Here is a 16,906-nt window from a genome sequence, read left to right as displayed (position 1 = left end):
GCAGGAGCAGAGTTGTAGCTAATGAAAAGTAGGTTCTTCTTCGTCAAATTCCAAATCGAATATTTCAATTTGAAATAACCCAAACACGGAGCTCTTTTCGGGGAAAATTCAGTACAACTTTTTTAAAGTGGTTAAAAAAAGGTTTATTTGTGTTTTCTAAAAAAACTTGTACCAATAAAAGTGAGTTACGCTTAAAATATTGCTGGTCTTTTTTATTTTTTGCTAAAAAAATCGCGAAAATCATCCCCTAATTAGTTTCCCAAATAAAATTAATCGTTACCGCTTCACAAGTTTCTTTAGTTATGTATTTTTTATATTATCTATAAGTTTCATTGGTTCAAAGTAATCATTTTTGAAAAAAATTGAGTTTAAAATAAAACATTTTTTTTTATTTTGAAAAAAATTGAATTTTTTATGGAATTACCTTAAAAATTATTAGTAATACCAAAAATCTCAAAGAGTAATAAAATGTTCGTCTTGCTTTTCTGAATATTTTTGATTTTTTGTTTTCTTGCTAGACAAAAATTGGATATGTTCAAAATTTGCCTAAACTCGTGATTAGTTACTCGTTTAAGCCATTTTAACTACAGCTTTTTCAAGAATAACCACTTTGAAAAGATGAAACTTACAGATCATATAAATAATACATAAGCAAAGGAACTTGTCAAGTGGTAATGATAAAATTTATTTCTGATGCTACTTAAGGGGTGATTTACGCGATTTTTTTTACCAAAAAATAAAAGGGACCAACAATATTTTGAGCGTAACTCACTGACTTTTAATGTTAGAAGTTTTTTTAGAAAACAAAAATAAACCTTTTTTTAACCACTTTAAAAAAGTTCAAATTAATTTCCCCGAAAAGTGCTCCGTTTTTTGAGTTATTTCACATTGAAATATTCGATTTGAAAGTTGACGAAGAAGAACCTAATTTTCATTAGCTACAACTCTGCTTCTACTGGGTCTGTCGACCTAATGCATACACCGGTTTTTTCAATTTTTTATAATCTATATTTTTGCTATGAATATTTTTTTCAATAAAATACTTACTTTTTGAGTTATCTCCGAAAAACCGTCCAAAAACGTGTGTTTCTTTTGTTAAAAATGAACATATTCACTCGCAAATAACTCGAAAATTATTGACTTAGCGAAAAAACTCTATAGAACAAAAGTTGTTTTGAATTAGTCATTTTATTCAATTCCGGTCTTATTTTGAGGGGATGTAGAATTGTAAACTTTTTCTTATACATATAATAATAGACAATTTCAACTATCTATTCCCAAATTTTCATCCTTCCTTTATTTTTTTGGGGTCAGATTGTTCTTTGATCGGGCTACCAGGCCTAATACATTTTAAAGTAGTAGTTGTAGTAATTTGCCTAAAACTATTTAAAAATTGTTACATTACAGTCCTGTAAATTGTGGGTTAAATTAATGGGAGTCTCGTTTTTTGTGGGAAGGGGGGGGGGGCGGGATCATTGAATTTCGCCAAGGGCGCCCGAATGGCAAGATACGTCCCTGCCTGCCAGGCCCTTCTGTAAAAACTTTCATATAGATAAATGCGTTTCGAAGCACTGCAGTTGGTTTATAGGCTTTGATGTTAACGCTAGTAGTGAAGGTTGCCCTATGGGTGTCGGGGCGTATATGACCACAGTAACTGAAACCCAAATGTCGGGTGTCATGGCGATTAACGTGTTAAATGGAAATATTGGAGGTAGAAATTACAGGAGGCCAAGGCTAACTTTAGGCTGTAGCATCATTCGAAGAAGAAGGTAACTTTAACAACTTCACTATCCTAATGGTAACATATCTGGAGTTTACCATATCCAACATTATTTTAATATTAAAATAACATAATATATCCTTGAATCACACTTAATTCATGGAGGTATATATTAAGGAAACATTTAGCCTCTTTAATATGATTCACTGGTCAATGAAGTTGTTAATAACTTCATTGACCAGTGAATCTCAAAGCTCGTATATTTTGACTTCTGCATCAATCCAATCCATCTCTTTTTGGGTCTTCCTTAAGGAACTTGTCATTCAACTTCAGACAAATAATTAATACTTTTGATATAGTCTCTCCAGGTAAAATAACATACTGTAGGTACAAAGCTTCCAACGGCGTATCCAGGGATGGGGCCCAGAGGGGCCGGGCCCCCCCCCCAAGCGCTTCGTCGAAATTACCAATTCTATTTTTCACCACGATATAAAATACAGAAACGAAAAAAAACATTCTCTCTCTCAGATATAGTTAATCTTCTTAGAAGCCAACTGCCCACCGCAACAAGATCATAAAATTACAGTTATTTTAAAATCTTGGGTTTTGTCTCAGGGTAACTCTCTAACGCATCTCATCTAGCCGACGGTCAGCGACCTTGAGCCGAACAGGAGCGCCCTATCTATTAGATTTATTTTCTAGCCACAGCCACAGATTCATTCGCTTAATAACCGTTGCTCCGACGAGACGTCCTGTTTTCAGTATTTCAGTGGTGCGGTGTGCGGACTGCGGATTTAGTTTTCTGGCGATATTGTAGTATTTCCACTTCCACATGTGCTTCTCGTTAGTTGAAAAGATAAGAAATTTCATTCAGTATTCTTGACGTGACACGAGTCCACAAAGACATTGTAGTAACGTTTTATTTCTAAAAGTTATAAACTATTTACAATTTGCTCAGTTTTTATTTTTTTAAAATGGACAAATTTATTATAAAGAAACCTCGTCTGGATATTGAGAGTGAGGGGGAATCTAGATCGATAAACGTAAGTAGATACTCAAATAATAATAATTATTTTGGATTCAAATTTTTATACTTTTGTGGCCTGTTGATTGTTGATAGTTTTCCAATTTTTTTATACTTGTTTCTTGTTTGATTTCAGGTTGCAACATGTTCAAATGATTTTTCCAATCCATCTACTTCTCAGGCCACTACCACCAGCTGTTCCAGTTTCCAAGGATGTTTAAAGACTCAAGTCGAAGTTGAAGGATTGGTATTTGCAAAAAATGATATTGGGCATTTTGTTGGAGTATCAAACATAAGTGATGCAGATAAGATAACTTTATTACGAAGAGTATGGGAACCTTTGCCTTCCCACAAGTTCTGTATTGAAATTATTGGGTCAAAGAAACGCACTTTCCAAGTTAAATGGCTGCAGAGATTTCCTTGGTTGGCCTACTCTGATAAGCTGAAAGGTGCATTTTGTAAATTATGTGTAGTATTTTGTCCATCAGCAGTTGGTAGTGGATATCATGAGTCTCCGGAAAACTTAGTAAAAAAAGCTTTCCGTAAATGGAAAGACGCCATTGAAGTTTTTCAGAAGCATTCTAGGACAAAATACCATCAACACTCAAGCATAGCAAAGGATGAATTTTTAAAAGTTTTTGATGGACAACAGCAAAATGTAATTCAACAATTGCAGAAAAAAAATAAAACTGAAATAGAAAGAAACCGAAACATTTTAAGGTCAATTATCGAAACCATAGTATTGTGTGGGAGACAAGAGATGCCATTGCGAGGCCATCGCGATTCAGGTCGTCTGTCACTTGAAGAACCTAATATAAATGATGGGAATTTTAGAGCTTTGTTACGCTACCGAGCTAATCATGGTGACAATATATTAGCTGAACACATACAGCATGCTCCAGGAAATGCATCATATTTCAGTCCCAAAGTGCAAAATGAGTTAATAACTCTTATGGGGAAACAGATAGAAAGCGCCATCTTGACGAGAGTAAAAAAATGTACCTTCTTTACAGTGCTAGGTGATGAAACAACTGACATAAGTCGTGTAGAACAATTCTCACTTTGTGTTCGTTACGTTGATTTTGAGTGCATTGATCTGAGAGAAGACTTTATTACATTTGTTCCAGTAGATGACGTAACCGGAGCTGGTCTTGCTTTTGCATTACAATCACAAATCATACGGCTAGGACTTCGAATGGAAAATGTTCGTGGTCAAGGTTATGATGGAGCATCAGCGATGCGAGGGGCATTCAACGGTGTTCAGTCGATCATAAGACGAGATTTTCCTAAAGCAGTGTATACACATTGTTCATCACATTGCCTAAACTTGTGTTTAAGCGATGCTGCAAAAACACCATGCATCCGAAGTTGTTTCGCCAAAATATCTCAAATTAGCACTTTTTTTCGAGCTTCAGCAAAGCGAGCTAAGATTCTAAGAGATGTGTTAGAAGAAAGAGGGAAAGCCAATAGTGGTCTCCATAGATATTGTGAAACTAGATGGGTGGAAAGGCATGACGCAGTTATTGTTTTAGCTGAATGCTTTGAATGCATTATTTCTGCACTGGAGGTTGTCATCGAAAACCATAAAAATGATGCAGCTATCGAAGCTGCTAGTCTACATACAAGCTTATGTAAATTCGAATTTATAATAACGTTGACTATAATGTCAAAAATGTTATCTGTAACATTAACTACATCCAAATATTTACAAAAGGAAACTCTTGAGTTAGGTGCAGCGTTAGAAAAAATCAGCTTGACGGAAAAAACTTTTTCTAACATGAGGACAGATGACGAGTTTTCAAAAGTTTTCAACATGGCTCAAGAATTAGCAAACAAATTAGAAGTTCCTGTGATGGTTCCGAGGATAGTTGGAACACAAAGATTTCGGTCAAATATCGAATCACGAACTCCAGAAGAGTTTTATCGTCGTACGGTATACATTCCTTACATAGATGAAATAATGACATCCCTAAAAGACAGATTTTTAAGTCACAAGGATATATTAAGAGGGCTTGATAATTTTGTGCCCGCTACCTCTGTCAAAAAACAATATGAGGACCTAAGACCTGCATTAGAGTTTTACAAAGATGATCTGCGGAGTTCAAACAATTTCATTCTGGAAGCGGAGTACAATCTATGGAAAACTCACTGGCAGACATTTGCAGCAGATAAGTTACCCAAAAGTGCGCTAGATACCCTTAGAAACATGGACTGGGACATGTTTCCTAATATTAAAATTTTATTAACCATTCTCGCCGTAATCCCAGTTACAACAAGTTCAGTAGAACGATCATTTTCAACGTTGAAGAGGCTGAAAAACTACCTCCGGAATTCTACTGGGGAAGAAAGATTAACAATGTTAACACTACTAACCGTCCACCGAGATATACCAGTAAATATAGAGGATGTCATAAACGAGTTCAACAGTTCAACAACCAGAAGATTAAGTCTTTCGTGATAAAAGTAAACAGTAAGCAATAAGTATTATACTCTTCTTTTATACGTTATTTAATTAAAAGCTAATGTTCACTACTCTTTTAATTTTTCATGGCCTACAAATTTAGTTCATATAAATTTAAATGCCCTCATACATAAATTTATTATTATACGATATTACTTTCAAATATTTTTCGCTATTAAGTATGGTTCAGGTTTGCGTTTGATTGAATTTGGATAATAATCTATGAAAATAGTATAACCTTCATATTTATATTTATAGATGGGTATAGGTATATTTCTAAAGTAACTGAGAGGCCCCCCCCAAAAGAAAATCCTGGTTACGCCACTGAAAGCTTCTGAAACGATTTTCTTGTGGTATGTTCAAGAGTTCAAGTTAAGTTTTGTATTTACATGGGATTAAACCACAAATGATTGTAATAAAAATTACATTTTATGTTTATTTTTGACAAATCAGTTTCCATTCCAGAAATTGTTTTCAAAAAAAGAGATTGTTTTAAAATACAAAGTTGTTATCAAATCTAAACATCAAAAACAAACATAAAATGAATATTTTATTACAATCAACTATGGTTTAATCACATATAAGTAAAATATTTAAACACTGTACAAATTAAGGCAAAATCGAAGGAATGGATCGTCAATAACTTGAAAGATAGATGACAGATTATATTATATTATGATATTAAAATCTGGGAACAGACATGAATATAAAGTATGTGGCCAAATTATTAGGGACACTACACATATTTTTGTATTTTCTACTTTTAATTGTTTTTTGACATTTTGACAACACCAAAGTATGATTGTTGAAGACTGGAGTCGAGTAAGTAAGTATAACTTTTTAATGAATGGAGTTCATGAACAGCGCATATTATCTATCTACTGCTACACTTCTGCAACGAATCAACATTCCAGAGTTTGGTGGACAAGTGCTTTGATCTGACAACGTCCTGTTAAGCAGTTCTATCCAGATTGCATTGTGGAGAGGGTTAAACATCCAGTTACTACGGTTAGTGTCAAGTGTGGTCTGTAATCTTGGTCAAGGGTATGGAACTCTTATACACTGTGGAAGGGTCAATAAGACTGGGCTAGTGTAAGGCACTACTTGAAACTCGGCTACTGCCTTAGCTTGAAGAAAGGTTCTCCAGGGAAAAAATTACATTTTGAAAATATTGCTGTTCTGCCCTGGCCGAGAAACACACCTGACATGAACCTCATAGAGCATGTGTGAGTTAACGGAATGGGCGATCGCCAAAGATGTTAACCCCACGAAGTGGCAGTTGATTGAAGCCCTTATTACCCCTTCGGTACGGTGATGCACCCTTGTGCATCATGCTTGACTGTCTGCTACATACCGTGATACACACAGGTGCATCACGAGCTTGTCTTCTCCACTAGGTAAGCACGTGAATCTGTATATAAGGTGCTACTTGCTGTATGATGATCCGGCGCAAAGGAGTTAAAGAATGGTTCATAATCCAAACTTAACAAATAACAAAGTTTGCATTCAGAGCATGCTCTGACACACAGAGGCTTTAATTGCTGCAAAACGGTGCACCACTAAATATTAACATTAGTGATTTTATGTTAAAATTTTTTTGCGAAAAACATAAATGGTTTTACTAACAAAACTCATTGGTTTTGTGCCCTTAATACCTCACTTTCTTATACAAAAAATAAATGCAATCTTTGAAGTGAACTATTTGTTAAAAAATTCAGTTCTCTAATAACTTGGCCACCCACTGTTTCTTGGAACAACCCAGTTCAGCTTCTTCTTCTTTGTGTCTTCTTATTCTTTGTGTGTTGTGCTTGTTTTCAAGCTTTAGCTATAGTCATATAGCTAGTTTCTCGGTCCACAGCTTTATGAAACAATTCCTCGACCGTTCAACTTATCCATTGTCTAATGTTACGAAGCTAGGGCAGTTGTTTTCTTCCAACCCAGCGGTTTCCTTCAATTTTGCCGTGGATGATCAACCAGAGTTCCAACCCAGCGATTTCCTTCAATTTTGCCACAGATGATCAACCAGAGAAAGCAGTATTTAGGTCCTCTCATTATATGACTGATATGATTTTTCTTTCATATTTTTATGATACAGTAATCCCTCTTCAACCGCTGGGGCTATGTTCCGAAGAGAAAGGTGCGATTGGTGAAACCGTGGTTGGCGAGGGATCCACGATCCAAAGAAGAATATGACATAATCCCAATTTGGATACGTATATTAGTACATAGAAATAAATATGATAAAATTGCGTATCTGTGAAATATGTATTATCATGTCAACAAAAATAAAGACGCTGAGATCAACGTCTACATTCGCGGGTATTTTAAACCTTCTGAACTATAAACTAATTGCCGTAGTATTACTACTAAGAACAAGTGCCAGTGGTGTATCATGAGTAATTTAATGCGACTGGTCAAATTATAAAAAATAATAAAACATTCTCATTAAAGATTCAACAGATATCGCAACCGCGGATAAGTGAAACCGCGGTTGATGAGTCCGCGAATAATGAGGGATTACTGTATTGATCAATTCTGATGTTGATGTTCAGATGTTCATGGGATTCTGAGCATGCGACGGTAACACCACAACTAGAATGCTTCTAATTTGTTAAGATTTTTTATAAACACAATGAACCAGATGTAGCACAATACCCTGAGACGTGTGGTCAATGACAGACTTATGCACAATACTGAACGCCAGCTAATAAAGCTTTTTCGTGCAAGTTCAACTATGGTCAAAATTTCCTCATCACTTTCAACCCTGCAGTCAATCCTGCTACCCAGATATCTAAAGTGTTTCACCCTTTCCAGGATCAGGGAAAGCTGAAGTAGTATTTCATGAAATAAACTTCATATTTAGAAAAATAATTTACCTAGAAGTTTTATATTTTTATTATTACTCTCTAGATTTAGCATATAAATAAACAAATGATTTTGCCACTTTTAAGTGCTAAAACCAAAGAATTATAATAATATCCTCTCACCTACTTTGTTTTAAAATAATATTATGACCTTGTAGCAGGTAAAAAATATAGTCTAACCTCCAATTTACTAATTTATGTAATAAATCAATGAAGAACTATATAAAAAATAACAGATATTGATTACTTTAAATTTACTAATCTGCAATATCAACAATCATCTGCGTAATGTTTTGTTATGTAGATAAATAAACTATAACAATTTTAAAACGTCATAGGTGCTAAAGGTTAGGTTAGGATTTTTCATTCAGGATCTTACCCAGGACGTCCGCAGTTTTGTATTTCGCTGTAAACCAGGCATCGTCACCGAATTGTCCTTTGATCAGTCTTTGAATTTTTCTCTCCTTAGAAAAGCCACAAACAGCGGATACTAAATGTGGCTCAGTTTTCTTTTGGATATTGGGATCTGTTGCAGTTGAGACATTTGCGATTCCATTCCAAATTGCTCTGGATAACAATCGTCCCGTAACTAATAAAGAGTGCATTATACGACACTAAATAACGAGGATATTACACACTCATTTTTACAGTTTTAATTTTGATGAGTTCACAGCACAACAAACACTATTAGGCTAAATCCATTCTTACAAATCGAATCACACGACTAGCACCTATCACACAATATCAACACGCAGCAGGGAACCACACTAAATGAATAAAAATATTCATCTAAGCTAAGCTGAAATCTAGTTACCGTTTGGTCACAAAATTCTGTTTTGCACAAAGTTTCTTGCGGTGTTGCCACCTATTGCGAATATAAAGCTAAATATACACTCCGGGACAAAAATATTTCATATTTTGAAATTATCATGTGAAGTGAAATTTTTTGTTAGTCCTGTCGCCAGGGGGGGTACAACGGCCTCGTTAATTCAGATGGACTTACCCAAGTTTTTTTTATGTATTTTGACCCGTAGAACCCGAATTTTTTGGGTAACAGTTGATCCGGATGTCGATAAGATTGTTATAGACCAAGAACTTGAGGAATCAAATAACAGCGATTTTTGGCAAAACAAAACAATATTTTGTATTTTTTGGGTCATTTTAAGCAAAAAATATTTCTACAAGTTTTTTAGTAGGATGCACAGTTTTCGAGATAAACGCGGTTGAACTTTCAAAAAATCGAAAAACTGCAATTTTTAAACCCGAATAACTTTTGATTAAAAAATAAAATAGCAATTCTGCTTAGCGCCTTTGAAAGTTCAAGTCAAATTATGTCGGTTTTGATTATTTGCATTGCTAAAAATTTATTGTGTTATTGTTAAACAAAGCTACAAACAACTAGTGCGTGAGTGATGTTTCTATGATTTCTCATTTAAAATCGAACGAGTAGGTAGAATAGGTACTAGTGCAATCAAGACTATTTCTACGTTACATGCGTTAAAACGCATGTAAAAGCACGGGAAACCCTACGTGTTTATAGCTTTGTTAAACAATAAAAAAATAAATTTTTACCAACGCAAATAATCAAAACCGATATAATTTGACTTAAACTTTCAAATGCGGTAAGCAGACTTGCTATTTTATTTTTTAATCAAAAGTTATTCGGGTTCAAAAATTGCAATTTTTCGATTTTTTTAAAGTTCAACCGCGTTTATCTCGAAAACTGTGCATCCTACGAAAAAACTTGTAGAAATATTTTTTACTTAAAATGGCCCAAAAAATACAAAATATTGTTTTGTTTTGCCAAAAATCGCTGTTATTTGATTCCTCAAGTTCTTGGTCTATAACAATCTTATCGACATCCGGATCAACTGTTACCCAAAAAATTCGTGTTCTACGGGTCAAAATACATAAAAAAAACTTGAGTAAGTCCATCTGAATTAACGAGGCCGTTGTACCCCCCCTGGCGACAGGACTATGTGCTGCAATCCTTAATTCGCCAGTCAATGGGAGCAAGAATAGGATATTACCTCCGAATTCTATCCTACTGCATGGATTTTAATGAAATTTTGGGCCTAGCCTCTACTTATCTCCTAATTCAAAGTCTACCTTATGCCGATGTGTGCTTTTATCTTGGGGATGGTTTCCACCCCTTCTTAGGGGTGGAAAATTTTTTGGTTAAAATTACCACGGAATTCGCTAGAGAACCTAATTCTAAGCAAATACAATTTTTTTTTTGAAAACTCAATACTTTTTGAGATATTCGTGGTTGAAAATTGACCATTTTCATTGAAACATGAAACATTGAACGGTTTTTTGAGAATACCTTAAAAACTATGCATCTAACTAAAAAACTATGTTAAACATTTTTGTAGGTAATAAAAAAACAAAGAGACACTTGCCTTCATAAATCTTCTAGTTATAACACAAAAAGAGATATGGTTGGTGAAAATAGTTTGTTTTTTGGTACATTCTCAAATTGGTGTATTCAACTTGAAATAACAGAGGAATGGTCGATTTTAGTTGTATAATGCTACCAATACCTTTTGTAGTGCTTAAAAAGACCTTTAAAATTAGCTATATTAAAGGTCCACTACGTTAAAACTAAGCGAGATATGCTGCAAACAAAATTGATAACTAATGTATTTTAAGAAAAGATTAGAAGTAATTTTAACCCCCCATCCACCAAAATGTAAATACATCGTTTTCCTTCCACATTTCCTTTTATTATAGTATTATTTCTATGTTCAAAAAGTTGGACGGGTTTAGAATGAATGGATTTTGAAAAAAAAAGATCAAATTATAGAGAGCACTTTTAAATTTTCTGTAAAATCTTCATTTTTCTCCATGTAACTTGAAAATGATAAGAGATACAGTACTGAAAAATATAAAGGAAATTTTTATCTGAAAAAGCCCTACATTTTTGTGTGGTATCTTTTTTTCGCATCTCTTACATTTTTCGAGTTACATGGAGGAAAAGGAAGATTTTTAAGAAAATTTAAAAATGCGCTCTATAATTTGATCTTATTTTTTTCAAAGACCATTCATTTTAATCCAGTCCAACTTTTTGAACATAGAAATAACACTATAATAAAAAGTATTGTAGAAGGAAAACGATGTATTTAAATTCTAATGGATGAGGGGAGGAGTTAAATATACTTCTCATTTCTTATCTTAAAATACATTAGTCATCAACTTTTTGGCAGAATATCTCGCTTAGTTTGAATGTAATCGACATTTAGGGCCGGTTGTTCGAACGCTAATCAAAAATGATCATTATCAAATATTTAATTACTGTCACCAACTGTCAATGTCAACTTTATTTGGGTTGCTGAAAACATAATTATGGATTACAATTATGAAATTAGTTATTCAATTATGTTAATAATCGTTATGTTAATTGATTAATTAATCTCATAATTATAATCAATTATGTTTTCAGCAACCCAATCAAAGTTGACATTGACAGTTGGTGACAGTAATTTAATATTTGATAGTGATCATTGTTGATTAGCGTTCGAACAACCGGCCCTAAGTGTTGCTCATTTTAAAGGTCTTTTCAAGCACTACAAAAGATATCAGTATCATTATACACCTAAAATCGACAGTTTCCCTGTTATTTCAATACACCGATTTGAGCATGCAGCAAAAACAAACTCATCTTACCTACCGTATCACTCTTTGTATTTTAACTAGAAGATTTATGAAGGAACGAATCTCTTTGTTTTTTTATTTATATGTATTTATAACCTACAGAAATATTTTATACAGTTTTTTTTGTTATAGTATTTTTACTACAAAAGCGATATTACGTAGGTCAAAATTTTTGACGTAAAAGAACTGTCAAAACATTAGAATGTGACTTTTCATTATTGCCATGTTTATAATAAAAATGGCAATAATGAAAAGTCACATTCTAATGTTTTGACAGTTCTCTTACGTAAAAAATTTTGACCTACGTAATACATAGAGGTATATATTAACATAGAGGGAGCCTACCTTCCGCGCTTCCTGACGACAAGATCTCATGGACTGGTTTGCTGCATCTCTTTCTAACACATTGTATGGAAAATCTATGATGACATTCAGTGTGAATATAGGCACGGAAGAGGAGGACAACTGTAGCAGCTTTACTATGCGTAAGAGTGAAACAGCACTAATCCAAATAAAAAAGATGGTGTCGTCACTTCGTTCTGAATGACACTCTCTCTATGCTAATATATAACTATGACGTAATATCGCTTTTGTAGTAAAAATACTATAGATGCATAGTTTTTAAGGTAGTCGCAAAAATACGTAAAAAAGACAGGCTGTCTTTACGTAAAATTTAAGTCTATTGTGAACGTTGCATAAAATTATGTACAAATTACGGTTTACGTTCATCTTATGGTTACGTCCATTGTGAACAAGCGCTTAGACTTATAGTCCAGAAAGCCACTGCGCATCCGCTAGGAAAAATATTCTAATTCGGATTTTTTGCACAATCTTACTCAAAAAGGACTCCTTTTAACAAATTTGCATGTTGCCAGGACCAAAAGGTGGTCAAAAATTTTTTAATCGTTTTTTTTGTTTTTTTTTCCTAAAATTATTGTTTTTGCATGGAAAAAAGTTTTTTTAGTTTTTTTTGGATCATTCCAAACAGAAAAGGTATTTAGTGACTTTTCTCTAAAAATGATAGTTTTTGACAAATAAGCGATTAAAAATTGAAAAATTGCGAAATCGGCCATTTTTAACCTTCAAAAACTATGTGAAAAACTGAAAATTTGAATGTTGCCAAGGTAGGTAGATATTCTTTAAACATCGATTGATGAAATCCCGAAGAGTTTTTTGCAATACAATATTCAAAGCTCCTTTGTTTTTTAATTGCTAATCAAGCGTGCGCGACACTATTTTCCACCGACAGTATGGTGCAAATGAAAGGAATAAATTCGTTATTTCGTAAACCGGCGCTTTAAGGAAAAATCCCGAAACAGGTCGATATTTATTTTTAAGTTATGATATTGTGGCATATATGGTATACTAGTGACGTCATCCGTCGGGGCGTGATGACGTAATCGATGATTTTTTTTTAATCAGAATAGGGGTCGTGTGGTAGCTCATTTGAAAGGTCCTTCAATTCTCTATTCAGTAATGTAAACATTTACATAATTATTTATACAGGGTGTCCTTCTACTTCTTTTTTTGTCAAATAATTTAATTTAATAAAAAATTTTTGGACACCCTGTATAAATAATTATGTAAATGTTTATATTACTGAATAGATAATTGAAGAACCTTTCAAATATGCTAGCACACGACCCCTATTCTTATTTAAAAAAAGCATCGAATAACGAAAAGAAATAACGAATTTATTCCTTTCATTTGCACCATACTGTCGCATGTCGGTGGAAAATAGTGTCGCGCACGCTTGATTAGCAATTAAAAAACAAAGGAGCTTTGAATATTGTATTGCAAAAAACTCTTCGGGATTTCATAAATCGATGTTTAAAGAATATCTACCTACCTTGGCAACATTCAAATTTTCAGTTTTTCACATAGTTCTTGAGGGTTAAAAATGGCCGATTTCGCAATTTTTCAATTTTAAATCGCTTATTTGTCAAAAACTATCATTTTTAGAGAAAAGTCACTAAAGACCTTTTCTGTTTGGAATGATCCAAAAAACCTAAAAAAACTTTTTTCCATGCAAAAAAATACATTTTAGGAAAAAAACAAAAAGAAAACGTTTAAAAATTTTTTGACCACCTTTTGGTCCTGGCAACACGCAAATTTGTTAAAAGGAGTCCTTTTTGAGTAAGATTGTGTAAAAAATCCGAATTAGAATATTTTTCCTAGCGGATGCGCAGTGGCTTTCTGGACTATTAGTAAACAGTAACATGTTAAAATTGAATATATTCCTACAGAGAGTCAGCTGGCAGATGTGTTTATTAAATCATTAATTAATGATAATTTTGTAAATTTGTGAAAATGTTAAATTTAGTTTGAGATTTTAATTTCACCACAAAGCATTTTACAGGTTTGAGGAAGATTGTTAGAGTCAGAGAATGTCAAGAATAGATGTCAAGAATAGATCTGGCTAGGGATATGCTAAACAATGGGTGCGTTCGGACGACCATAGCGGCTGGCGGTCAGCAGAAATCGGCTGAGTGGTTGTATCCAGCCGTGATAGGGAAAGCTTAGTAAATCGTGGTAAATCTCTCAGCGGCTGGCTTCCAGCGGTGACGTCTGACAGCTACTTCTGGCTCAGCTGTCCAGCCGCTGTGGTCGTCCGAACGCACCCATTGCATCGGGGTGTAACGTCGATATCAAGTACGGTGGTCTACCTATCTTTGTCTGTCGTGCGAGTGTGAGCGTATCTACCAAGAGGTGGGAGTAATGGAACGACAGTTACACAGAGGCGGCAGCCATCATATGCTAGAGAGAGAAAGCTAAGCGCCAGTAGAGAGAGATAGATAGACCACCGACCCGAACTGCTCCGCGTTACGCTATTTTTCGGAGTTGGCCCAATCTATGTGTATAAGATCTTTGGTTAGAGTACACTGAACTGTGGGAACAAACCTTTGAAATGTTGTGTTGGCAGCAGTAAGTGACAAGTTTCTGTCCTTTGTAAGAACTGTCATGTCATAGGTATAGTCATCTGCCCTGTGATGGATGACCGAAGTTATCGTTAACGTAAAGTTATCCTGTAGTTATGTTATAACCATCGAATTGGTGTGATGTATCATACTTAACTTAACTATTTGCGTTATTTCATGACAGTTCTTGAGTTATCTGGTCACTTTATAACGCGACGTTAAACCTCAAGTTATGAGATAATTCTGTAGTTATGCAAGGTTAGGTTCATCTTTTGACTTGTTTTTAGACAGAAATCAAGTGAATTTAGAAGCTAGTAATTTAATAATTAAGAATAGAAGGGTAATACAATTTTAAAAATTATACAAAATCAAATCGAGCGACATAAGTTGAAATTTTATTTTAAGTACCTACTGAGCGTTCTATCCAGAGTTGCCAGATGATATTTTATAAATCCCCCACTTAGAAACTGAAATTCCCTGAAATTGAAGCTCAAATACCATAAAGTCCCCAAATTTAAATTGTTGCCGCATTTTAATAAATTATTAGTCAAATGAAGAGAACAGTAACGCAAAATTCATACTACAATATGAACGAGGGCCATGGAAATAATTCATAGTTCCTATCGTCTTCGATTATATGGGAGTATAATATACAGTTCTATGTACATTCGCAAATTTAATTTACCATGACCCCTTAAAATCATCCATAATTTTCCGCCCCCAAAAAATCCCACTACAATTTCTGCTTAAGGGCGCTTTACAGCTTGCAATTCTACCTGCAAGACGCAAGAAAGTTGCCTAAAGGCATGCGCAGTATGTCGTCAGTTGATTATTGCATGCAACTTCTTGCAATTGCGCGATAATCGGTTTGGTGCCATTTTTTCTGCAAGTTTTCATGCAAGTCTAGGGGAATTTGATTTTTCCACAATATCAAATGTCATTGACGACACGGATTCACGAATACATGCCGATCAGCTGTTTTCTGTTTGTGAAATATATCAACGATGGAAATGAATGAATAATGAAATGGCACTTTCTGAGATTCTATAATTATTGTAAATAATTGTATATTAAGCTACGGAAGCTCTCTCTCCTCTAGCTAAGTACCTTAGGATAATAATTAATTTGTGTTTCGCAGAAATAGTATTTCGAAATATAGATTTCTTTGTAATTGTTCTTTCCCAAGGGTTTATTAAAATGTACATTCATTCCTAGAAAATTAGAGTCATTTTCATCATCTACTTGGATAAATTCTTCTGTTGGAGATACATTATTACCCCTCTTCTTGTTCAACTAGATCTTACTCACCATCTCCGATCTCGGCGTTCTAAATTAGTGACTAAAAGGCTGGCTGCAGCAATAATAATACTTAAAGTTGCTGCTACCGCCTTTTTCCTTTTATATTTGGTTATTTCTGATAGTCTTGGCATTTCGAAATTTACCAAGTTAAATAAACAGCAATAAAGTAATTAAAAAAAAACAAAAGTTTATAAGTTAGGTTAAGGGTAAAACTTTCAAATTGCATGCAAGCCGGGTTGCAAGCTGTAAAAGACCATGCAATAGACTTGCATGAAAGTCTTGTATGCAAGAAATTGCAGCAAGTTTTCTTGCAAGCTGTAAAGCGGTCTTTAGAAAAATTTCAATAGACGCTTTCAAATTAACCCAAAATTTTGGGAAAATACACCAATCTGGCAACCCTGTTTCTATCTACCGTTTGAAAGCAACTTAGAAACACCAAGGAACCCAAACAGCTGTTTGCTGTTCGGTCATCGGCAGTAGCCGACGACGGGTATGTTCGGAACAATCTCTCGCGCTCACTCCAACTTGTACTATTTCTACATAAGGTTCTCTTTGTTACTTCAAAATTTGTTCCTCAAAACTTCTTTCTAATATAACGTTGATGATATAACTATTTCATAACTGGGAGCGATACATCACACCAAATTTTACCTATACAGTTATGAGCACGTTATTCTTGAGAGTTATCTTAACTTTAACTCAAACGTTAAACTTAACTTCGGTCATCCATCACACGACTGAATATTGTCAAAAAAAATGCATGGCGTCTTTTTATAATAGTAATATGTAACATTACGCTTGATGTAAAATAAAGAATATTTTTAGTACATTTCCAAACAATACATTTCTTATTTAAGGGACCGTTCAAGTATTACGTAACGCAGGTTGGGGGGGGGGGGGGTCAAAAATCTTCAAAAATTGCGTTACGTAGGGGGGAGCGGGTCAAAAATCGCGTTACGTAATACT

The 16,906-nt window shown here is 34.3% G+C and overlaps 2 protein-coding genes across 2 annotated transcripts in view; one reads left to right on the top strand and one right to left on the bottom strand.

The window, feature by feature from the left end:
* The window catches only part of LOC114349403 (protein phosphatase PTC7 homolog), a 136,038-nt gene extending 127,155 nt beyond the window's left edge, over positions 1-8,883 (bottom strand). Inside the window, exon 1 of the mRNA XM_028299765.2 lies at positions 8,449-8,883. Within this exon, the coding sequence (XP_028155566.1) occupies positions 8,449-8,674 (226 nt within the window). The 5' untranslated portion in view covers positions 8,675-8,883. The remainder of the gene's footprint in view (positions 1-8,448) is intronic.
* LOC126888695 (52 kDa repressor of the inhibitor of the protein kinase-like) lies at positions 2,483-5,489 on the top strand. Its single transcript, XM_050657068.1, has 2 exons — positions 2,483-2,763; positions 2,881-5,489. Exons 1-2 carry the CDS (start codon positions 2,695-2,697, stop codon positions 5,200-5,202), a joined length of 2,391 nt encoding a protein of 796 aa, XP_050513025.1. The 5' UTR covers positions 2,483-2,694; the 3' UTR covers positions 5,203-5,489.
* Positions 8,884-16,906: the final 8,023 nt, after the last annotated feature.

The sequence above is a fragment of the Diabrotica virgifera genome, chromosome 1, assembly GCF_917563875.1.
Source record: "Diabrotica virgifera virgifera chromosome 1, PGI_DIABVI_V3a".
NCBI classification, from domain to species: Eukaryota; Metazoa; Arthropoda; class Insecta; order Coleoptera; family Chrysomelidae; genus Diabrotica; species Diabrotica virgifera.
The sequence above is the reverse complement of the archived record's forward strand: the minus strand, read 5'-3'. Positions and strand labels throughout refer to the sequence as shown.

Coding starts and splice junctions, on each gene's coding strand:
- LOC126888695 (XM_050657068.1), top strand. CDS start 2,695: ATGGACAAATTTATTATAAAGAAACCTCGTCTGGATATTGAGAGTGAG. Junction 2,764..2,880: donor GGGAATCTAGATCGATAAAC/GTAAGTAGATAC, acceptor GTTTGATTTCAG/GTTGCAACATGTTCAAATGA.